The 24,756-nt window shown below is 39.0% G+C and overlaps 1 protein-coding gene across 5 annotated transcripts in view; it reads right to left on the bottom strand.

Annotated features, from left to right (window-relative positions):
• MAP4K3 (mitogen-activated protein kinase kinase kinase kinase 3) overlaps positions 1–24,756 on the bottom strand; it is a 2,472,041-nt gene that overhangs the window by 123,557 nt on the left and 2,323,728 nt on the right. For all 5 annotated transcript variants that reach the window (XM_044057581.1, XM_044057598.1, XM_044057607.1 and 2 more), the window contains 2 exons: positions 13,919–13,987; positions 13,724–13,816 (listed from right to left, as the gene is read on the bottom strand). In XM_044057581.1, coding sequence (XP_043913516.1) covers positions 13,724–13,816; positions 13,919–13,987 — 162 coding nt within the window. The remainder of the gene's footprint in view (positions 1–13,723; positions 13,817–13,918; positions 13,988–24,756) is intronic.

Genomic DNA, 24,756 nt, shown 5'->3' with positions numbered 1-24,756 from the left:
AAGTATGCTATATCGGGGTGCATATATGCAACCTATGCTCCCATATGGCACAGATATCAACATGCCTAGTAACATCATAATGAGATCTCAGGGGATGTACTTTCTAGAATTTAGCAAAAGAGCAGAATGGTTCAAGAGTACATTTACAGAATATAAACTCAATGAATTAACAAGTAATATATTTTTTCACAGTGTCTGTTCTGTGACTTTGATTGTTTTGTAATTTCACAAATACTATCAGGGCATTATCTGAAACCAAACTGCTAAGTAAGTACAGGTTAATGTAACCCTAACGAATATAAAATGGAAACTCTAGGACATTATAGCAAAAGCATACATTATGGCACAGGTGGCTTCTGAATCCCCCCCAAAGAATAAGTCATCATGACACTGTACATTCTCCGCCAGCAGGAAGGGTGAGAAAGGGATGCGTGACAAGATGCAGTCTTAAAAGTGCAGTTTTTGCAATGTATTATGTTGTGCACATCAGAAAAATACTTTATAAGTGGGTTCTATATTGTGTTTGGCATGCTCCAAAATGATGCAAATCCAAAAATACCTCTCCTTACATGACAAACTGTAAGCCTCCACATCCATATATATATATATATATATATATATATATACATATATTTGTGTGTGTGTGTGTGTGTGTGTATAATTATTGCATATATGAAGTAACAGAACTGTTGAGCAAAGCTGGACTAACACTGGCTTGAAGCTTTACTTAGGGGATAGTGATGCCAATGAGGTGGGCTTGTTGCAACATCTGTGGGATATCCAGAGTTGACATGTGACAATATTTTTTGCAATTCTTAGCCATTACAGCACTGTTTGGGTGAGGGAGCCAAAGCCCCACTGTTCGCCAACACATATAATGTGCGTGAGTGTATCTATTAGTTAAAGTGAAATGAACAGCAAGATTTGCAGCTGTAGACTACTGCTGACAAGGTGATGGGTAACAGGTGTCATAATACTGGGTTTGGAGACAAGTGTAACAGATTTGTCCACATTAACCATGCATCATTGTTTTTGCGCGTGCGTGTGTGTGTGTGTGTGTGTGTGTGTGTGTGTGTGTGTGTGTGGTGAAAAAGTAACATGCAGCAAATCTGTAATGTCACCTGCTTACTGCCCTGCTGAGGAGGACAGTTGTGTAAGTGCAGTGGACTGGCTCCAGTGGATAGGAATGGGAGTCCTGAGCGGACACCCATCAATCGTTTTTGTTTGCCAAAGCCATTACAGCAGTGTTTTCAGAGAGGTGGGAAAAGCCTCATAGCTGACTGGTACGTTGTGTCGGTGGTTGTGTGTTTGTATGTGAATGTTATGGAATGTGAAATGGAAGCATTAAGAATAAACTGTGCTCAGTGTGGTCCCTAGCAAATTCATCACTGCTTGATTAAGATGTGTACATCGCTCTGTGTTTTTCAGTACACTGTTCAAGAACCCTGTTTGGACTATGGTATCACTGGTACAGCTGCTGATCCTGTTTCAGTATGTGTGTGTCATGAAGTATGTACACGCTTGCGTGACTTGGGATAGTTGCAATGGAGAAGGGATGAGTAGGAGTGTAGGTTGTCTTATCAGTATATCTCACAAGTGTCCCTAATTTGGCTTATACTTTTGGTCTGACATACTATAATCCATAATGCTTTTTGAAAAAGGTGTTGGATTCTCACGAATAAATAATGACATTCATTGCAATTAAAACCTCCTTTTTCAGAAAATGAATGCTAACTCATACAATCTTATTTTGTGGGCTTACTAAATCAGTAGTATTGCTGATTTCAGAAGTATCTGATTTGGAAGCTTTCTCCACAAGACTGTTGCTGAGAGGATGAGAGATATGCTACAAGTATACAACAAAGACAAACTACATAAAGCAATAGTAACAGAAAGTACTGGGTCACACCAGATGTCATTGTTAAGAAGAAACAGAGAACTCCTTCACTGTTATGTAAAGCCTGGCATTAAATATCATAGTTCAGGTTATGCTATAACACGGGTCTATATTAGAACACCAAACATTTAAAATGTCGAGTGTTCTAATATCGACCAGTTTTCAGCAAACATCGAAGAAACAGAAAACCGAATTATTTTCTAGAGAAAGAATTCGGTTGTCTGTTTCTGTTGCTTCAGTATTTTTAATGCTCTGGTGGAAAGTTATGGGTCGGGTTCAGGTAAGTGTACGATTGAGTGCGGGTTAGGTATGTGTCTGATTGTGTGGACATGAGGGTTAGGGCACGGGTTAGGTATGTGTTTGATTGTGTGGATGTGAGGGTTAGGGTGGGTTAGGTGAGTTAGGGTTAGGGCACGGGTGAGGTGAGTGTGCAATAGGAACGGTCCTTAGGGTTAGGGTTTGGGTTAAAGGTAAGTGGATAGTTAGTGGTGTGTGTATAGTTTAGTGTAGGGTTAGGTGTAAGAGTTTAGGTGTATGTGTGTGGACTGCTGTTTGTTTGGTGTGCTTGTGTTGTGTGTATGTGTTTTGGAACAGAAAATTTTTCCCTAAGAAAAAATTTGCTGTTCTGAATGTTCGATGTTTAGTATTTTCGATTGGTAGGGTTCGATATTAGAACACTCGACATTTTGAATGTTCGGTGTTCTAATATAGACCCCTATAACACAATAGCTATGCAGAATGATAACCATGTGAGCAGCCAGAATGCAATTCAAATTGAATATTTTACTGTGCACATTTTAAGAAATGCATAGATTGACCTAAACTCTGGATTGATGTACGTGCTTCTTTTTTCAGAAATAATTCCTGGGAAATGCTATTTAGAAGTGAGCAGATGAGAGAAGTAAATTGGCCAGGGAGTGAAACTTGCAAAGCTGTTCTTTGTAAAGTCTTTTTATCTCATTAATCTGTTGACACTTTTGCAAGCTTCTTTCACAGAATGTGTAGTACATCAGTAGGAACAACATTTGTTTAAGTGCAGACCAGTCAATGACACATGATCTGCAGACTCTTCAAACTTGGCAGTTTTTTTCAGGTGTTCCATTCTTAGTGAATGGAATTCTAGTCTGACAACAAATGGTAGGCCTACTTGTTTTCATAATCTGTGCTCTCATACTGCATTGTGGGACAGCTTTCCAAAGGAATCAGGATGTCTTCCCCCCATTACGGCAGAGAAGGATAAAAAAAATAAAATAAAATTAGGAATGAGTACTACTTTGTTACAGGCAGTTTTGAGAGGTGCAGTAAGCCATGGCAAGATAAAAATATACGATTTTTCATCAATTGCCTGTAGTGGTCTTTTAAATTTATTTTTGAAACATATTACACTTGAAGCCATTCCCAATGGAGTTTGGGGGACATTTTGCACCAATAAGCAAAAGAAAAACAAATGGGGCCATTGAAACAGTGTACCCAGAAACCACAAATAACCAAAGAAGTGGCTTACACTGCAGCAAAGGTTGGGACTGAAACAACACTGGAACATGTTTCCAAAAAGTATTTCTAATCTTTAATTCTTAAAGTCGATTTCCAAAAAGTACTTCACATCTTTATTCCAAAAAGTATTACAAACCTTTATTTAAATCAACTTAAGAGAATAAGATTTGAAACACTTTTTGGAGAAATGTTTCAGTGTTAATTCAGCCCTAACCTGTGACGCAATGTGGGACATTTCTTTGGACATCTTGTACTACACTGAACTGTGCATGTGTGAGGTCCCAGGCTCTCCCTCTGCCGCTTGAACACAGCAGCACATAGCTCTGCCTGTATGTGGAAGTCAGTATTTAAAGCAGTCTAGCTTACCACTTACACTGCCAGCACAATGTAGTCCCACATACACTGATGCTTACCTTTGCTGAGAAGCCCATTAAGTTCAGTGAATACTTTACTAGGAATCATATTCTATTACACCTTGATTTTGTTACTTTTAATTTTTTATTTGAATATAAACACATTTAGTAATTTACTGATTTACTGTCTGACTGAGAACTGATTAAGTTGTAGTATGTGCAACTTATACGTTTAAATCTCTTGCAAGCTACAGAAAACATACCTTCACTACAAGCTGCCCCATCCTTTCCCCATGCATCATCAGAATGCAGGACCACAAAATTTGGAATGAAGAAGTACATGGACAGCTGCTCAGCATACAGTAAATGGAAGCAAGTTTATAAAACTTAATAAATATGGTTCCAATGAAGAAACTAAACTAAAAACTGCACATTTTAGACCCAGAAAGCTCGCTTAACATGACAAGAGCATAATTACTGCAAAACAAAATAGTTACATTTTTTTTTGCATGTGACCTTTCCATGGTATTGCAAGAAAAAAATGCCCTGTACTTCTACCAAAGGGTGTTTCTTTCCTGAGAAATGTTTTGCTGGCTTGTGCAGTACAATTCCCAAGAAAAAGTCTGCAAAATTAAGAACCTTAGTAGAAAACATTATAAAACATCAAAAAATTTACAGACTCCTTGATTACACTCTGTGAAAAAGAAACAAATTGCATGAAATATTGAACAGCTTGTTAAATAAATTAGTTCCTTCCTAATAATTAATACTTTTAAACAAAGGGTGTATTTTGAACAAAAGGACCATCATTTAGCATTCCGACCATTTTCTGACTACAGACATACTTACAAAAAGGGCTGCAGATATTTCGAACGATTCTTTAGAGATGATGGGTAAAGTACTTTCTGAGTTAGAAACTGCTTAGACTTAACTGCTTTGATACATAATAATTAACTGCAAGCATAAATGAAAAAAAAAAACTGTTTAAGAAGTTTCAGGATTAATATGTTTAACACCAAAGGGTCAAGAGTGATTAACAAAGGGGTGTTCTGTTCCCAGTGATCAATGGAAAATGGGTGGATAGTGTTCTGAATTAAGAGTGTTGATGTCAAATTCAAAAACCCATAACTTTTTTGACTGCAGTGACTGAGAACTCTGCTAGATCACTTTGAAGAGTGTCTTTACTCATTTATAACCCACTGGGGGTTGGTAGAAGGGCCCTGTAATGTAAATGTACTCCGTGACATAGCAGTCTCATCTTGTGTTCAGAGCTGTTCCTCATGGCACACCTCAACTGGCACTGTTTTCTGTTTCTCATCTGTTCTGAAACTACTTCCCCCTATTCCTGTGGTGAAGTTTATAAAACTGGTCTAACAGCTTTTGTGTTATCTGATTGCTGCAAGGCTTGCTGATTTTAAAATAGTTTCTGTTTATAAATTCCTGCATACACTGTTGGAAACTCCTGGTGTTCTGTCAGCAGTGTGATTCTCAAACAATCTGGAAATATATCGCTGATTGACAAGTATATTTCTTGGCACTTTAACCTTTCAGAGTTCTGCATTATCTTAATTTTGCCTGACTGAATTATTTTATGTATTTTCTGTTTCTCATCTGTCCTGAAAATGCATTGTTTTCTTGTTTCTCATCTGTCCTGAAACAGCTTCCCCCGTATTCCTGTGGTGAAGTTTATAAAACTGGTCTAAAAGCTTTTGTGTTATCTGATTGCTTCAAGGCTTGCTGATTTAAAAATAGTTTGTTTGTAAATTCCTGCATACACTGTTGTAAACTCCTGGTGTTCTGTCTGCAGTGTGATTCTCAAACAATCTGGAAATATATTGCTGATTGATAAGTATAATTCTTGGCATTTTAACTTTACAGAGTTCTGCATTGTCTTAATTTTGCCTGACTGAATTATTTTATATATTTTCTGGCATTGTTTTCTGTTTCTCATCTGTCCTGAAACTCCATTGTTTTCTATTTGTCATCTGTCCTGAAACTGATCCCCCCACCCTATTCTTGTGGTGGTGTTACAGTTGGTGGCTCTGCAGTTGCCCACCCCTACTGTAAAGTTGATCTGGGACACCCCTCCCAGGCTGGTGTTCACTCTACTTAATACAGAGCGAACATCTGAGAAGCCCACCTCACTTAGGTTCTTAAGCTTGAGGTTTTCTTCTGCTCTTTCTTCTGCTCTCCTTGCACTTTACTAATAAAACAATGCACTTTATTTTGCTTTTGCTTCTTCTTAAAAGTACTCAAGTGTATTTATTCTGTGCCATTTACCACTGCTTGGTAGTAGCCTGATTAAATTGTAACTGTTATTCTAAGCCTTTTGGTTTAAGCACTTGGGCTTCAGACCAGTTGTTTTACATTAAGAATGTTTGTGGTCTGCACTGTTGTGGCAGGACAGGTAGCTTACATCCTTCTAAGTTGGGAATTGCTGATTGAAGGCTCAGTGTCTGTTATTTTAAAAGTGTATTAGTTCTCGATTAAGCACTTGGGCTTCAGGCCAGTTAATTTTCATTAAGAAGGCTTGTGGTCTGCACTCTTGTGGGAGAGAGGCTAGATTCTGCCTTCTGAGCTGGGAATGTCTGGTTAAAGGCTTATTGTGCCTGCTTATTTGAACTGTTTCTTTCTGAAATTGGTGCGTCTTGGTTGCTGTAGCATAGACTAGATTCAGGCATCCGGAGTCTAGCTTTGTTTGCATAACTTGAGAACTAATCCAGGCCATCTCTTTTGGAGAAGGTTCCACTGCACCACAGTGGCAGCACTGTGCAGTTAGAACTTGTCTGACTGAAGACTGCTGGAACAGAGCTCAGCTTTGAGCTTTTTTACTGGTTAATTGAGTAATCTGTTTAAATCAGTTTGCTCGTTTTCTATTGTTATATAACAAAATTGCACTTTATTCATCTGCTTTTACTGTATTTGTGTTTCTTCCTACTTTATTACTTTATTTTGCTTTTGCTGCTTGTTCTTAAAAGTACTTAATTGCATTTATTACTGCTTGTTAGTAGCCTAATTAAATTCTAATTGTTACTCTAAGCCTTTTGGTTTAAGCATCTGAGCTTTAGACCAGTTGTTTTACATTAAGAAGATTTGTGGTTTGCACTGTTGTGGCAGGACAGGTAGCTTACATCCTTCTAAGTTGGGAGTTGCTGATTGAAGGCTTAGTGTCTGTTATTCTAAAAGTGTATTAGTTCTTGTTTAAGCACTTGGGCTTTGGGACAGTTATTTTACATTAAGAAGGTGTGGTCTGCACTCTTGTGGGAAGAGAGAGTAGATTCTGCCCTTCTGAGCTGGGAGTTTCTGGTTAAATGCATATTGTGCCTGCTTATTTGAACTGTTTCTTTCTGAAATTGGTACGCTCTGATTGCTGTAGCATAGACTAAATTCAGACCTACTGAATCTAGCTTTGTTTGTATAATTTGAGCACTAATCCAGACCATTTTTTTGGAGAAGGTTCCCCTGCACCCTAGTGGCAGGAGTGTGCAGTTAGAACTTGTCTGATCGAAGACTGCTGGAACTAGGCTCAGTTTTTAGCTTTTTATTGGTTAATTGGTTTAAATCAGTTTGCTCATTTGCTACTGTTATATTAAAAAAAATGTGTATATATATATATATATATATACATATATATATATATATATATATATATATATACACACACACACACACTGTATGCATCGCTGCTTAGCTAGGGTTAAACTATTCCAGGCACCATAAAGTCTGCTCTTCAAATTTTCCCTTAGAACTAGCCAGTTATTTTAGTTTTAGCACTAAAATCTGTTTCTTTGAGCTCAGCACTTGTTCAGAGCTTGTTGTAAGCACTAAATAAGCTACAAATTACAACAGCACTCAACTTTCCTCACTTGTTCATAGGTAGGTACTAGGCTATCAGCCCTACGGCCCATACAAGCCTAGCCAAAAAATGTACTCTGGCTTTTGCCACCCAAGAAAATTATTTTCCTATGCCCCTGTCGAGCAGAGCCACAGAAGTGATCCCCGGGGGTGAATTTCCCATTTCCCATCCAATCATCTAGAGGAAAACAGTTTTTAGTACTTAATAAATAAGCACCTATCCAGGCATGTCTAAGAGTCAGCTCCCAGTGTTTTCTCATGTCTACCTGATGAATCTGGGCATCTTGGGCCAATGCAGCAACTGCCTCATGTACACAGACAACCCTCTCCCTCCTACCACCCAACACTACAACCTGTGAGAGATGCATTAATATAGTCAAACTGGAAGCAAAGCTCTCTTCACCCAAGACTGGACTAGACAGTCAAGAGGAGAAGGTAAACACTTGCACCACACCACACTAATCACGTAGTCCCTCAAAACCCATACCACCAAAACATACACACACAGAAACATGAAACACACCTATATTTGCGAAGGTTCTCAAAAATCTGCTCAAGAAATAGAGAACTCCAAAGCAGAAATGCAAGCAACCTCCACCCCCCCAACACAACCCAAAGGACGCGTAACCCACAAACTCAGTGTGCCACTCAACCACAGCCCATAAGGCATAACAACATACCCAACACTCTAGTCATAGGTGACTCTATAGTCAGGCACACTAATGTTCCACTCAATAGGCTAAACAAGGAGAAAGTTACTGTCAGCTGCCTGTTGGGTGCCAGGATCTGCCACATAATGCACATACTCAGGTCACGCCACAACAAGTACAAATATGACTCTGTCATTGTCCATGTTGGTGTGAATGATCTGAGACGTACCTCCCTGGACTACATGAAAAGAGACATGGAGGAGCTCCCCGATTTTGTAGCCCAGGCAGGTATGACCCTAACCCTGAGTAGCATCCTGCCATCACCCAGAATGATACCACAGTACAAGGATAAAATGATTGACTTCAACATTTGGCTAAGCTTCTGGTGGTATTCTAAGGGGATCCAGTATCTGTCTGCCTGGGATGAATTGATAGACAGACCACGATGCTTTGCCAGAGATGGCCTGCACCTGTCACCCTTGGGATTCCAGATACTGGCGAAGGTTCTTGCCATCCCTATAGTGCCTTTTTTAGGCAAGGTTCAAATGACAAATTCACCACTTTAACAGGTACAATCAAGCAAAATCTGAGGGTAATGCTACTCAATGTTCTACTCAATGCTAGATGTCTAAAGCTCAAAATGCATTAATTCAAGGCACTCCTTAAAATGGAGAACATCGACATCTGTGCAGTGACAGAGACCTGGTTCAAGGCTCCAGAGAGCACCCCTGCATTACCAGGCTATAATTCACACCACTCCTTTTGGCCACCTAACCTGGACCGAAACACTAAAGGTGGAGACGTGTCCATATTCATTAAAGATATCCACACCTCCAGGCTAGCTGCTCAGCATAATGCATCTGAGATTATCCAAGTGCAACTAACTCTGGGCAAGACCGCAATCCAAATTGTAACTTGCAACAGATCCCCCACCATGCCCCAGGATTCCCACTCCTCATTTCTTGAAATACTGGAAAATATTAGGGTACAACCCAACACCCTAATAATGGGCGATTTCAACTACCCCACCATTAACTGGGAAACCTACTCATGTACCAACTCTTTTGTTCAACGTTTTCTGGAATTCATAAATTCCAATGCCTTGGATCAACATATCCACAACCCCACCAGGGGCAGCAATATCCTAGACCTGGTCATTACCAACATGGATGACCGGTGTTCCACACCAGAAGTTAATTACTTGTTGGCCAGATCTGACCACAAGCTAATCACCCTAGACATCCACATCCCGACCCCACCCCCATTAGGGAAACCACCGTAAAAAATTTCTCCAAAGCCAACTTCACGCTTCTTAAGACAGAAGTGGCAAACTTCACGACACCCATGCAGACGGACAACAGAGGTACGACTGCTGAATCCTACACCAATGCTCTTTATAAGCACTTACACGAGTGCATGGATCGTGCTATCCCTAACAGAACCAAGATGCTATCCTCCAAAAAAAGGAAGCCAATCTGGTGGCCCCCTGCCATAAACAAACTCTACAACAGATGAAAGAAACTGTTGCAAAAAAGAGTAATTGGAGGAACTCCCTGGTCAGCCTCAGTAAGAAGCTGAGATCCCTCATAAAATCCTCCAAAGCCAGTTACGAAAAAATAATCGCCACTGACTCTAAAGACAACCACAAAGCATTCTATAGCTATATCAAGAATCTCAATGGCAACACTCAGATCTGCTCAGAGTTACAGCACAGTGGCACTAAATATACAGAACCAACTGATATTGTCAACATCCTAGCAGACAGGTTCAGTGCGAACTTTACCCCCCCCACCCCCTAAAGGGCCCATCTCTATACCGGAAAAATGCAATGTTCCTGTAATCACGGCTGCACAGGTAAAAACCACACTCTCCAAAGTCAAGAACACAGCATCCATGGGACCTGACAACATCCCAGGCTGCGTTCTACACGAATTGCAGAATGAACTGGCACCCCACTTAAGCACCATGTTCAATCATAGCCTCACCTCAGGCTTTGTGCCCACTGAATGGCACACAGCGACGGTTATCCCACTCCACAAAGAGGGAGCCACCACGGCCCCCGGGAATTACCGCCCCATTAGCCTAACGAGTCTGGTTTGCAAGGCCATGGAACGTGTCATCATGGATCTTATACACAAAGACATTGGTAATCTCCAAACTCTGGACCCCACCCAGTTCAGGTTTGTAAAAGGTAGATCACATCTCATAAAGCTGATAGACTTCTTTAAAGCAGTCACCAAAGCCGTAGATGTGGGTAAGGTGGTTCACACAGCTTATCTAGATTTTGCCAAGGCTTTTGACACCATCCCCCAGTCTGGAATTATAGATAAACACAATAAACTAGGTATAAATTCCTATGTCACAAGTTGGGCTGCCAACTGGCTCATTGACAGAACTCACTCTGTGAAAGTAGCAGACTCCAAATTCGACTTCAGACCAGTAACAAGTGGAGTACCACAGATTCAGTCCTGGGTCCTCTCCTGTTTGATATCTACTTTTCTGAAGTACAGGCTAACACAGAAGGTCTTTGGCTAAGAAGTCCGCAGATGACTGCAAACTAGGAGCCATAATCGAAACTCCTAACGATATGAACATCCTACAAAAGGGCCTCTCGGACGGAGACAGGTGCCTGGAGTCAAATCCATGGCCTCAAGCTCAGAAAAGAGCACCGTCATCCCCTTTGGTAAAAACTCTGTACCCATGAGCTACCACATAGCAGTATTAGTAGTCTACGTAATACCGAAAGTGTGATAAGAGACCTTGGGATACAGGTGGACAGTAGACTCTCCTTTGATAATCACATTGCCACAGTAGTCAGGAAATCCTTCTACATGGCACACCTCATCACAAAAGGTTTCTCATCCAGGAAAAAAGAGGTCATTGTTCCCCTCTACTCGTCACTCATTAGACCCATTATAGAATACAACGCCCCTTTTGGTATGCACCTCACAAGACATCTACAACAACTGGAAAGGCCACAGAAACAGAGGATTACTGGACTCAAACAGATGCCCTATGCAGACAGTCTAAAAAAACTCAAGCTTTACTCCGTCGCATATCGCCTACTCAGAGGCGATCTCTGCCTAACATACAAAGCTATGTCAAACCCAGAGCTGTAGGACATGCTCCACTTAAAGAAATCCCAATCCCTCCAAGCTATACACTCTAGGGACCTAAACCGTGTCACTATAATAAACAGAACATGCTGGAGGGATAGATTCCTGTCCCAGAGACTTCCCATACTCTGGAACAGACTATCTTCTATCAAACAAAGCTCCTCATTAGTCTTCAAGAAAAATATTGATGATTGGATAGGAAATAGGAAATTTACCCCAGGGATCACTTCTGTGGCTCTGCTCAACAGGGGCACAGGAAAATAATTTTCTTGGGTGGCGAAAGCCAGGGTACCTTTTTGGCTAGGCTTATATAGGCCCTAGAGCCAATAGCCTAGCACCTACCTATGAACTGTAAGTTGAAGAGTGAAAAACAAAGGTATATTCCCAGTTCCCGATCTTGTTACTTTTAAACATGACCACAAATAACACCCCCCTTACAGCTTCTGCCGGGGGCAGTTGCTCTCTTCGTCGCACCCTAGCTATGCTTCTGGATCTACCATACATGTTTTTTTATCTACCTTTCTACACTGCTAAGATTTGAAATGATTCAAAGTTACTTGAAATCATGCAAAAACGAAACACCAAGAAAACCACCAAAACCACAGAAATGCAGCAGAGGATAAGGAATGTCTCTAGACCATTTCAAATGAAGAACTCACGAATCCAATACAAGGTACAGAATTTATTAGCACAAAAAACACAATGGAAAGCCAGTAAGTGCTTTCGTCCCGTAACCACAGAACTTCATCAGACAATTAAAACAAGGACCCAAAATCTTTTAAAGACAAATTCAAAAATCACATGTATTACATTCTCAACTAGCCACATCCCCTTAAAGTTATAACATGACTAATACATAAAAATGTATATAAATATAAAAACTATAATTTGTGAGTTCTTCAGTTGAAGTGGTCTAGAAACATTCCTTATCCTCTGCTGCATTTCTGTGGCTTCGGTGGTTATTTGAAATCATGCAAGGAAAGCGGTGGCAACTGTATAGGTTCATAGTTATATACCTGAATAATTACCAGCAGGACCTTTGTAAGCCTAGCTGTGCAATCTAACCCAAATGTGTCCCTATGTATTATGGGAGTTTGTCGGGGGGTGTTGATTAGGAAGTTTCTAGAAGTTATGTGGGGGACAGGGTATGTTAGTTTGGGATAAAAGCAAAATGCCATGGAGATGCTTATAAATGAACCCAGGACCTCGTACATGCAAAGCAGACAGCTGCAAGGACCTGAGAGATCATCAGTCCTATTACAACAGCAGCCTTATTATACCACCATCTTCCTACCCTTTTCTGCCAAAGGAAACACTACTATAAACATATAATTATTTCAGTGAGAAAAATTTAAGAAAGCAGCTAGAAAAATAACAATTAAACAACTTGTTATTCTGCCCCTAATATGGACACAGCTCATTGTCAGTTTTACTAAACTGTTCTGACTATAAACATCATGTTTATTAAACTGCTGCAGAAAAAAGCTAACCTTTCAGTAAGGAAGGTGATCTATTACACCAATGACATGAATTTAGTAATTAAACAGAAGTCTGTAAACTAAATAATAAACATTCATTCATTTTTCAGATGCATTTTTTTATCTAGTTCAGGCTAGTGGAGGAAACCTAGAATCTATCATGGTAATCAACAGGCACAAAAATGAAAAGCTAATGCTGGGCATGAAGCCAAAGTACTGTAAGAAACACACACACACACACACACACACACACACACACACACACACACACACACACACACACACACACACACACACACATCTGGAGAACAGTTAGTTCACCTATAGCATGTCTCTGGGTTGCAGGAGGAAGCTATATAGAGAGGGTATGCAGACTCTGTACTCAAGCTGAGAGCTGAATCGAAGAACCAGGTGCTAAGATGCAGCAATGCTGACTAGTTCACCACTATGGTACCTTACCTAGGGAAGTACAATGTTTTATTAGTTATGAAAACCCTATATGTCCATGGAACAAATGGCAGTAACAATTTGCAACAATGTAACTTCCACCAGGAAGAGGGAATTATGTTGCTGCTAGCAATGAGTACAATGGTGCAGAACTGACCATTAAAATATTTTACACCAAAACATATTTCAAACACCAACCTGAGAAATGCTGCATCTGTTGTTCACTGAAAGTCATTCTTGGAGAACCAGTTCGACTTGCCTTTGTGTCTACAATTAAACCAAGTACCAGAAGAAGTGGTGAAGACAAAGCTTTTACCTAAGGTGCAAGCTAGGAAAGCTGGGAGGCAGGGAAGGGAGAGCTCAGGATATGCTTTGAGTTTTCAGAGGACATGTCAACATAAAAACAGAAAAGATTAAAAAATGTATAACTCACCAATAGATTCAATTTGGAAATCAAATGTTAATTCTGAAGACAATTTCCGACTGGATTTTAATCTGCCTTGCAGATTTACTATTTTTATGCAACCTAAACATGAAAAGAATATAAATAATAACTGCTGAAGCCATTGAAAACTCTGTTACTGAACAATTTATCTACAACAAAAACTCAAAAGATAGCAAAACTTACGATCTAAACAGACTAGAATGGTATCTCGTTCCAGCTGTGTTACGTGTACAACACAGATTTGGGCTCCATCTGTAAGACAAATAAGAATCTGAATGCAGTGATTAATGGAATCAGTGCTGATATTCAGAGTAATAAATGCAAGATGGATGGATCTGTGCAAAAAAGCAGCATTCAAAAAGAGTTTAAGTATGAAATATTCAAATACACAATAAATACAGTATTAAATGTACTGTGTGCAATACTTTACTCAGAATTGCAATAGATGTTCAAATAAAAGAATTGTGACTACAGACGAATGTGTAGTGCTTGGGAATTAGCTTCATTTGGAAGGAGCTATTCTTGAAGTCAAATGTTCTGCCAATGCCAGAACATACATACACTGCCATACTGCTATATATTTTTGGTAAACTCCTTATAATCAAAAATTGCTGGGGAGGGTGGTAGGAGGAAGGGTATCTTTGGCACTGGTGTCTGCCTCATGGTATACAAATCCAGGGGCTTCTTGATCTTGTATTTTTTAATAAATTGCAAAAATTATCATCTCCATAACTAGGACACAAGATTTCTGGATTGAAAGCACTGGAATAGCAACATCAAAATACACCTTAATAGTGAACATGTTTGGCTGACTGTCTGTGGATGCCTTGGAACTCTGATGAAGCTGGAAATGCTACTGAGGCCTAACTTAGCTACAACTCAATTATGTTACCATGGGCCTCTAAAGGTGCAATGACAGGTGGAGGAAAGAAGTGGATGGGAGTGGACAAGGTTGATCCTCACTACAGCTGGTGATCTGCAGCTCTCACTGTACTGAAGGGGGAGTGGGGGGTTGCCCCCCCAAATAAGTTTAAAGAAGAAGAGCGATTTTCAAGATTCACTCTTCTCCTGTGTTCTCCATCTTTTTTCCAGCTTGTCGGCACTTTAAGTGCTGACGTTTCAATAGGAAGCTCTAATGCAGCACTGACATTCTGATGTCCATGTGGGAAGGGTGCTAAGCTCTGGAAATCAAAGTCCCAAGAATTATTACTGCAACAGTAAACTTTACTATGAACATCAAATCGATATTATCTGAGAAGAAACATTCTTAGTGTGGGTATTTACCATGACACTCAGGAAATTGCCTGGACAAAAAACAGTGGATGCACTTCCACTTACTGTGTTCTGCAAAAAAAGAACTTTTAAACAAAACAGGTCATGTTCCCTTTTCTATCAAGATTCCTACTTCCATCCTTGGCATAAATAGGAAACCACATCCACTCTGAGGGATGTTCAAGGCACTAGAATTCTTCTGAATAAATGTATGATCGCCTCTGGCTAATTTCTAGGCAATACAGATTATTGTGATCCTTATGATTAACATCAACACATGCCATACAAACAAATGCAAGTATCAAAATCTTAAAAGGAATTTTAAGTACTCAGCTTGTTATAAATTAATTACGGTCTTGTTAAATGATTCTGTCACTGAAACCCTATTATTTCTATAAAAGGACTGTTGTGTATTTCCCCCATTAATGTTGTTGTTGTATCTTTCGGCTTTTAGGGGTCGCCACAGCGGAACTCCGGTCCGCTAATGATTGGCAGTAGATTGTTACTTGCCGAGTTGCCAGCTCTGACGCACAACCATAACATAATTCAAATTCACTGTAAATCTTCTATCAAAGTTTGAATAATTTAAAAACACCATATAAAGTCTTCATGTTGGCTATTTGAATTTCAGGTATGACACATTATCAAACAACACTGCAAAACTCAAGGGAGCACATGCCTTACTTTTAAAGTTAACTTGCAGAAAAGAAAACAGAAAAACTGAACATATCCATGACAGGTAGTTTTAACCCTAGAAAATATTTTACACACCAAAATGATTTAGGACCTGAACCATGGAAAATATTTTATACACCAAAAAGATTTATTACCTGCCAATAAACTTTTATACTATGTTATGAAATGACAGTAGGCAGAGGATAAAGCCGGAGGCTATGCAATGCTGAAACATACAGGGCTTGGACATACTGGGGACTAAAGACAATAGGAAAGTATATGGAAAGCAAAAAAACAATGATATATGGAAAGGAGTGGTGGAAGTTATTGCAGGGAAAAGGAAATCAGGACAAGTAAGACAGAGAATGTGGACAGACAAGAAGGGTATAAATGTAGTTCAACAGAACAGAAATGCATACAGAATGTGAATGAAGGAGATAAGGAAGAATATGGAAAAGGAAGGAAAGACAACTCGGGTAGAAAGGGACGGCAGTGACAGGGATACAAAGATCACTAGTAGACAGGTCAAAGAAACACCCTTACAAATTATTCAAATACTAGGGGAAGACAAAGTTTAATCAATAAGTGAATGTTTACAGGCAGTACAGGCATTCGAGAATGAACTACTTAACAGGGCAGGATCATGAAAAATGGGTTAAGGAAGTGTCTCCTAAGTTGTGTGACCTTGGTGTTAGTATATTCTGAGATTTGGGGTATGGGGCGGGGTTGTAGATGGATTTTTTTTTGTTACAACTGACTGTGTGGACATTTTGATGGAACTAGCTTATTTGAATGGTGACGCCATGATTAGCAATATAACCTTACTGCCAGTCAATTTCTTAGACATTATTTAATCTGTACTAATTTTTGCTTAAATTCAGTCCTCAATAAATGTACATGAAATAAAAGTAGAATTTAAAACCTTTTTCTATAATTCTCTAGGAAAGTCATACATCCTATAATTATATTAAACTAGCTTCTATTTAACATATCTGTTTGTCTACCAGGGATCTTTTCATAAAGCTTTTAAACATGGCAGGAATATTACTAAACGTATGAATGTAATATTTGTGCATTTGAGACCTTTGGTGTTATTGACTGTATATAATCTTCTCTCTTACGTTTTTGTAACTTTCTCATTGCTTACTACCTGGATCTCCCCTGAAAACAGACACTGGCCAGGAGGCTAAACCAGTTAAAAAATGTACGTAAATAAATAAATAAATAAAAATCCTAAACCAATAATGTGTCCTCAAAGCATCACATTCTATGGTCAAACTACTCTAAATCAGTTAAGGTCATATGTGACTCTGAGGATAACTACATGTTACTGTTCAATTACAAAAGATTACCAATAAAGCTGGACAAGGAAGTGCGACAACTATGTGGCAATACAGCTTAGAGAGTTATTACCATGGATTCCAAGCATGACAGAAAACATCTTTTCATGCAGTGATCTAGCCACCAGGTTTCCTTATTGAGAAAGTAAGAAAGTCACTGCTGCATCTTAGTGCATAAAACAAGCAATATATCATGAAAGACAACATTTATGGGGTAACATATTTACTACCAGTACTACAAAGCACAGAGGAAACTCCTCCTCAGTTTTCTATGGCTGCTTCAGGGAATCATTTATTGCAGCAACAAGGGAAAATCATGGTAGGACTGGATTCAGGTGGTCAACAGTTTGGATTGAGTTTATTGGAAACATTTAAAAAACCTTAGCACAAACAGTGGATTTATTAAACTAATCAAAACCTTTATTTTCCACACAGCACAGGAGTACTCCTAGGACCTGAAGTATGTTACATAAGGAGGAAAACTTCAGCACAGTTTACTCTACACAGAAATCTGAACATGGAAGCCCTTTGACTGAAGTGAAAAAACAAAATAGAAGATATACCCTTCACTGGGGACCCAACTCAATGCTTCTTCTGGGATCTGTTCAGCAAAGGGTCACTTACTCTTTTTTTAGTGTATTGAAGTCAAACAGAAATGACATTTCTTCAAATATTTCTTTTTCTTCTGCAAAACATCAGAGATACCTTCACTCAGTTAAGGCCATTTCACTGAAATCTCTGTGGTAGGTGTCTGTCCTTATACTTGTTGGCTATATGCATGTGAACCAAATACAGATTTTGAAAGTCTTCATTTCTGGATAAAAAATGGCACCAAAGCAAATATAAAAAGTATGGTAAAAATAAAAAATAAAATATGGGTAAAAAATAAGCCATTGTTCTGCTTTTACTATCAGAAGGCAAGAAATCATAAACAATGGGGTCGACCTCTCCCTGAAAGTGTAAATGTCTAGCATAGCCACAATCAAAGAAATGTCTCACAGACATCTTTTGCCAGGCAGCACCTCCTGATGGCAATATGTTTGAGTAAAACAAAATCTCATGCAAACTACAATAGTCTCATGGAAAATTTGTCATAACCAAGGTATATGCTTTGGGAAACTAACAGAATTGTAACTACTATAAGGGGATCACAACAAAAATATCAAAAACAAACCTTTTATTGGATCAGGGTTCTCATCAGATTTCAACATAGTCTATGTCAAGAAATGCCTTCATATTTACAATGAAGAAATCTGAAATGTGATGCCATGCGCCTGTGATTACAGACTTGTAATGTTCAACCATGCCCCCAAACAAGCCATTAAAGAGTATTTACAGCAATCAGGAACACACAATAATGCCAAATGTATCTAATCAGCATTCATGATAGTGTACATCATGGTAGGTGATCATATGAGACTGCATTTATGAAAGAAGACCACTTCAGGTACGAGCTGACTTGTTCTTAAGAAAGTATTTTAAAGCTCTATGTATGTAATCCCTGCTTACAAGTCTTTGATGATTTTGAAGGTCTTCAAAAAGCATCATGCCCCTGAAAGGAATGCCCAAACTAGGCTGGTAAAGTTCCTCTTGAAAAGAGGACAACCTGTGCCATGCTGCTTTGTACTGTCAATCACCAGTGGACACAGTCCTTGTCATAAAGTGTGCAGCATCGAAGGTACACATGATTACACTGAACCGTATAAGAACACAGCAGTAAGTGTGTTTACAATATCCTACTCCCCCTGGTCATGAAGAGAGAAGAGATTTTCCAAGGCTATCTCAACAGGATTAGTAAGAAAGACAATTAAGACCAAAGATGAAAAGCAGCAGACAGTATAGTTGTGCAAGACACTTTTCAAAAGACTAGATCTTTGATTGAAAAAGTTAGTCTAACAATAACCTGTAACACTTGAAGTTACACACTTTGTTTCATGTGATCCAAACATTTTTTCCTCAGGTAGAAATTCATAAAAGTAGATCCTTGAAGAGAGAGCAAACAAACAGTAAACTTTAACATTTGGGTTTGCCCACTTTTTGTTCCCTGTGATCCAGACATTTTTTCCCCCTCAGGTGTGGTTATCTATTCTGTAGTGGCTAAACACTGTTTTCACATCTGCAAAAGTGATAATGCAGGTAGCATGCTGCCAGCACATGCATGCCATCAAAAGCGTAACCAGGGCAGAGCGAAGGGGCACAAGCTTTTAGGGGATGTAAATCACAAGTGCTAATGGTGCGGGAGTGCAGAAGCAGCAAATGGGTACCAATATTGCATTTAAGGAATAAATGATGGATAAAACACAAGTGTGAGGTACTGGGTGGTAGTAGCTGTAGCAAATAGAGTTGCTTAGTTTTAGCAAGCAATTTGCTAGTTGCAAGTCTGAAGATTTTTTTTTATCTTCAATTTTCCTCAATTTTGAGTTGAAGGGGCTGCCAGATGAGCAAGCTATAGTTCTGCATGCCATATTGTTCTCTTTCTTTGGTTCTTTGAGCCTGGAAGCCCAAAAATGTGTGCTACAGTTGTGTAAGAACTAAACCTAAAAGGAAAGACTTGGGGGCAAGACAGAAGGTAGGCCCTATAACAAAAAGCAGAATGACTTAGCAGGACATACTGTTAACTTATCCGGTTTTGAATTTTCTGAAATGGAACCGAGATTACTAGCCAAAGGTTTAACTTCTATTCCATCTGGTAATGGCTTATTGAATGACAGCATTACAGAGTTAAGAATGTTTGTTAGTAATTTAGATTTGAAACTGTTATTTGGGAACAATAATGCCAATGCTGAAAATGCCTTAAAAAGTAGTAGTACTTTCTTGCCTAAAAGTACAGCGACTGTTACAGCCTTTTTACAGTTATGTGAGAATGATGTTTATGATCTGTTTTTTAATGGAAAATCATCCAGTTTTCACAACTTGAATGTGGACTGACATTATACTGAAACCAGCCGATAAAGGTGGGAAAAGTTATATTTAATGTGCAACAGTATCAAGAACTGATGTATGAATTCTTAAATGACAGTGCAACATTTAAGGTTATAAATGTTATTGACCTGAATAGAATGATTTATAGGATTAAAACTGAATTGTATGACTATTTGATGCAATTAGCGATTACTCCTGAACAGTATAATTACTTTTATATAAAACATCTTGTTTGCCCTGACATACATAGGTTGCCCAAGCATCATAAGAACTTTCTTCACCCCCCAATGAGACCAATAGTCTCAGGAAAACAATGGGCTATTACAGCAATCTCAAAATATTTAGACCAGCAACTTAAACCTTTATTGAAACATAGTATGTCCTGTATAAAGGACACTGGTGAATTTTTAGAGTCACTGAGAAGGTTTTTGGATACAAGTCTGACAAATGTACTGTTTGTAACTATGGATATTAAGTCCTTACTTACGGTCATTCCTAACAATATAGGTTGTGAATATGTTACAGAATTTCTAGTTAAGCACAGTACTTTTTCAGCAAACAAAATCTCACTGCTATGCTGTCTACTGGAGATTGCTTTGCAAAATAATGTTTTCGTGTTTGGGGATGATGTGTATCATCAGACTTCAGGAGTAGCTATGGGCACACCTGTAGCCAACAGCTATGCTAAGATAGTGTTGGCTAGATGGGAAGAATATACTATTTTTGATTCTAATATAAATGAATACCACAACAGTGCTTTAATGCATTACAAACGCTTTGCAAATGACCTAGTATTGTTGTAGAGAGGTAGTAGGGAGGCATTGGAGCTATTTGTTGAACATCTACACAATAGCACTAGCTTCCTTAAGTTTGAAATGCCTTGTTCAGTAGAGGAAATTACCTTTTTGGATGCTAAACTGATGAATATTGATGGTAGAATTCACACATCTATATATAGGAAAGAAGTACAAGCAACTTGGTAGGTACATAATTCCAGTATGCACCCCACCCACATTTATAAAGGTGTAGTGAAAAGTCAATTCTTGAGAGCCAGCAGGCTAAACACTACTGAAGAGGGGTTTGCAGCCGAAATCAATACTATGACATAGGACTTTTGACAAGAGGCTATAACAGAGGTTTATTAACTAAGAGTGCAGAATATGTTAGATCTGAAAAGCCTAATGTGACCAAACCATATTTACTTAGAGAAGGCAATACTGCCCAGAATAATAGCTCGGTGAGAGAAGCAGGATGTAATAAACTAGGATATATGATGAAGTACAACAGACATTCTAGACAGATTCAGTCCATAATTAAAAGAAATTGGACTGTTCTTAGTTCTGATGTTAATGTTAGGAAAATAGTAGGAGAAAAGCCCTATTTTGTATATAAGAAAGAGAAGAATCTTAAACAACTTCTCTGCTATAAAGATTTTTGTAGAAATGAAGAGCTATATAGATTTAACAAGGGGACAGTCCTCTGTTATAACTGCATTTTTTGTAAGTTCATTAATATGGAAACAGAATTTATACATCCCATAACACAAGCCATTTTTATTTTTAAGGCATCTGGAACATGTAATAGTGAAAATTTAGTTTATTTGGCTAATTGTGAGAAATGTTTGTTTTTATATTGGAAAAACCAACTGCAAATTCAAGGAGAGAATTGCCTCCCATTTATCTGACATAAGAAGAGGGGTTGAGACAAATGCACTTAGCAAGCATATTCTACATTGTGGAAATGAGCATGCTTTTAAATTTAGGACACTGCAAAGAGTTTGTAAGAATAAGAGGGGAGGGGACATTGTGAATGCCACAGAGAAAGCAGAATACAAATGGATAAACTTTTTTAGATCTGATGTTTACCCAGGGCTTAATAAAACTAAGTATTAAACCCATTTTAAAATTAAAACAAGCACATGTGAGTTAGAACACTATATACGTTTTTTAGGTTGTAATGAAGTATTTTAGTACATTATTAAGCTGATTATTGTTTTAATGAAATTTTCTAACAAATTAGGTTTAGTTAGTTATATTAATTATATTATTTATACAAATTGCATAATTATATAATGTGTTTATGAGTTATGTTATGAGACTGGCTGGTGTTGTATATTTATTCTGTGGTTTTAATGCATTGATTCATTCTTGAAAAAGAGTTTCAACTTGAAAGCTTGATGTAATAAATCCTGTTTTATATGGATGGTCATGCTGTGCCTTTTGTTACTGGATTTAATTCTGTGTTGGTTCACCAGTACGTCTAGCTGTTCCATACCTGCTTCTTGAACTTAACCTAAAAGCAGATGTCCTACTGATCAGTGTTACAGTATTTCAAACAGATGGGTTTGTACTGCTGATGTCTGGCAAGGGTACCAACGCTTAAAACATCTGGAAGCATACATCTGATGTATGACCTCAGCATGCAAACACTGGGGTATACAGAAGGACATATGAGCATAAATTCCCAGACTATCTCCAAGCCAGCAGTCTGAACGCATCTGAGAGCTAAGTGGTCATCTAGGCGGGACAGGGTAGGATGTGAGTGGAGACATCTTGGGCCTAAGGTCTTGACACAGCAGGCATGAAAGAGAAAAGGAGACAATGGCAGAAAGGGGCAAGGAAGGTGGGAAGGAATACTGCAACAGTGATCAGTAGGACATACACAACTGTACTATGTCATATTTGAAATCATTGTGGCAGTATTCCAAAGAGATGGGTGATTCACAGAGCTTAAGGAAGCACAAAAGGAGGACAGCGGAGAATGGAGTCCAGAAAGGACTGAGCTAGTAAATTCAGCCCTGGATCTTGAAAAAAAACATCTATTCTGTAGTCTTTAGTGAAGGTGTGCCCAGAAGAACAGGTCCCAAAGGAGGTCAGTGCTCTGATGACATGAGCCTGTGGGCAGCAGGACAGGGATTTGCCATGGTGCAAGTAGCAAAAGGAAATGGACTTAGAAATTCAATCTGCAATGGTTTGTTTAGACACTTGGCTGGCCCAGTCTGAGTCCATGAAGAAGGCAAACAATTGGTCTGACTTACAAATAGACTTAGTCTTATCCAAGTAAAATCTCAGCTGTCTGTGCACATCTAGGCCATGCAGGAATTCTTCACCCCTGTTCTGTGGGTTAGGAAAGAAAGTGGGCAGACTGATAGTCTTGCTAACAGACATCTTGTCAACCACTTTAGGTATGAAAGATGGGTTAACGCTACAGGACACTATGCATTTGTGAAAAATAAGGAGAGGTAGAACACCCATTGAGTTCCTGTAGCTCTTAGACTCTCCTAGAAGAAGTGAGGACCAACAACAGGTTAGTTTTCTGGGTGCAAAATTTGAGAATAGAAGCAGCAGCTCTCTCAAAAGGAGGCACAGAGTTTTCCTAGCATGAAGTTTAGTCCTGAGGAAGGAGGCACAGGTTTCCTTGGGGGTTTAGGTGTAGCACCCCTTTTAAAAATTGTCTGACCTCAAGCCTGGATATAACAGGTGAGTTAAGGGGCAGACAGGCTTTCAATAGCTCAAACAGATAGAAAAAGACAAGAGGAACCTCTGATTTTGTGCGGTCCTGAATGTTTGAATGACATCATATAGAAAATCTGTTCCATTTGGTGATGTAGGATTTTTGATTAGTGAGTCTCCTTGCCTTTTGGAGAAACTGAAGCACATCCTCAAAAAATTGGTATGTGGAAGAAATCAGAAACCCACTATCCATATGCTTAGATTGACGCATGATAGGTTGGGATGAAGGAGTAATCCCTTCTGCTGTGGGATGAGTCCACTTTGTAGGGTAGTTTGTGGTGATTGCCCCTGGCTAACAGATAGAGGAGGAGGTGGAGGAACTAATGCTGACTTGGCCAAAAGGGAGGCATCAGTAGAATTTTTCTTTCTGGAGCTTTAGTAGAACTTTTGGCAATAAGGGAAAATGGGGGGGGAGTATAAAGGAACCTCTAAATCAGTTTGCTCGTTTTCTATTGTTATATATAAAAAAATGCACTTTATTCATCTGCTTTTATTGTATTTGTGTTTCTTCCTACTTTATTGCATTTATTCTGCTGCGTTTATTACTGATTGTTAGTAGCCTGATTAAATTGTAACTGTTATTCTAAGCCTTTGGTTGAAGCACTTGGGCTTCAGACCAGTTGTTTTATGTTAAGAAGGTTTGTGATCTGCACTGTTGTGGCAGGACAGGTAGCTTACATCCTTCTAAGTTGGGAGTTGCTGATTGAAGGCTTAGTGTCTGTTATTCTAAGAGTGTATTAGTTCTGGTTTAAGCACTTGGGCTTCGGGCCAGTTATTTTACATTAAAAAGGTGTGGTCTGCACTCTTGTGGGAGGAGAGGGTAGATTCTGCCCTTCTGAGCTGGAAATTTCTGGTTAAAGGCTTACTGTGCCTGCTTATTTGAACTGTTTCTTTCTGAAATTGGTATGCCTTGTTTGCTGTAGCATAGACAAAATTCAGACCCGCCACTCAACCACAGCCCATAAGGCATAACAACTTACCAAACACTCTAGTCATAGGTGACTCTATAGTCAGGAAAGTACAGTTCTGTACCTACCATAAATGTAGATGTTCGAGTGTATTCACTGTTGCAGTCATTACATTTGGGTTATCCTGCTGGCAGGCTACCCGCAGTCGGCCTGAATTACAAAGTCCTGGTCCGGCATCGGTTGCTGTTGCCTCTTCCCTGACGTCAGAGTGCCAGGGGTATAAAAGATGCAGCCAACGCCATTTTCTTCAGTTTTTCTTGCCCCAGATGTCAGGTGCCCCCAAAAGGGTAGGCTAAAAAAAATTGCTTATAAAAGCATGCACTAACATAAAC

Source organism: Protopterus annectens, chromosome 1.part2 (assembly GCF_019279795.1).
Source record: "Protopterus annectens isolate FY-2018-M chromosome 1.part2, PAN1.0, whole genome shotgun sequence".
Lineage (NCBI taxonomy): Eukaryota > Metazoa > Chordata > Ceratodontiformes > Protopteridae > Protopterus > Protopterus annectens.
The sequence above is the reverse complement of the archived record's forward strand: the minus strand, read 5'-3'. Positions and strand labels throughout refer to the sequence as shown.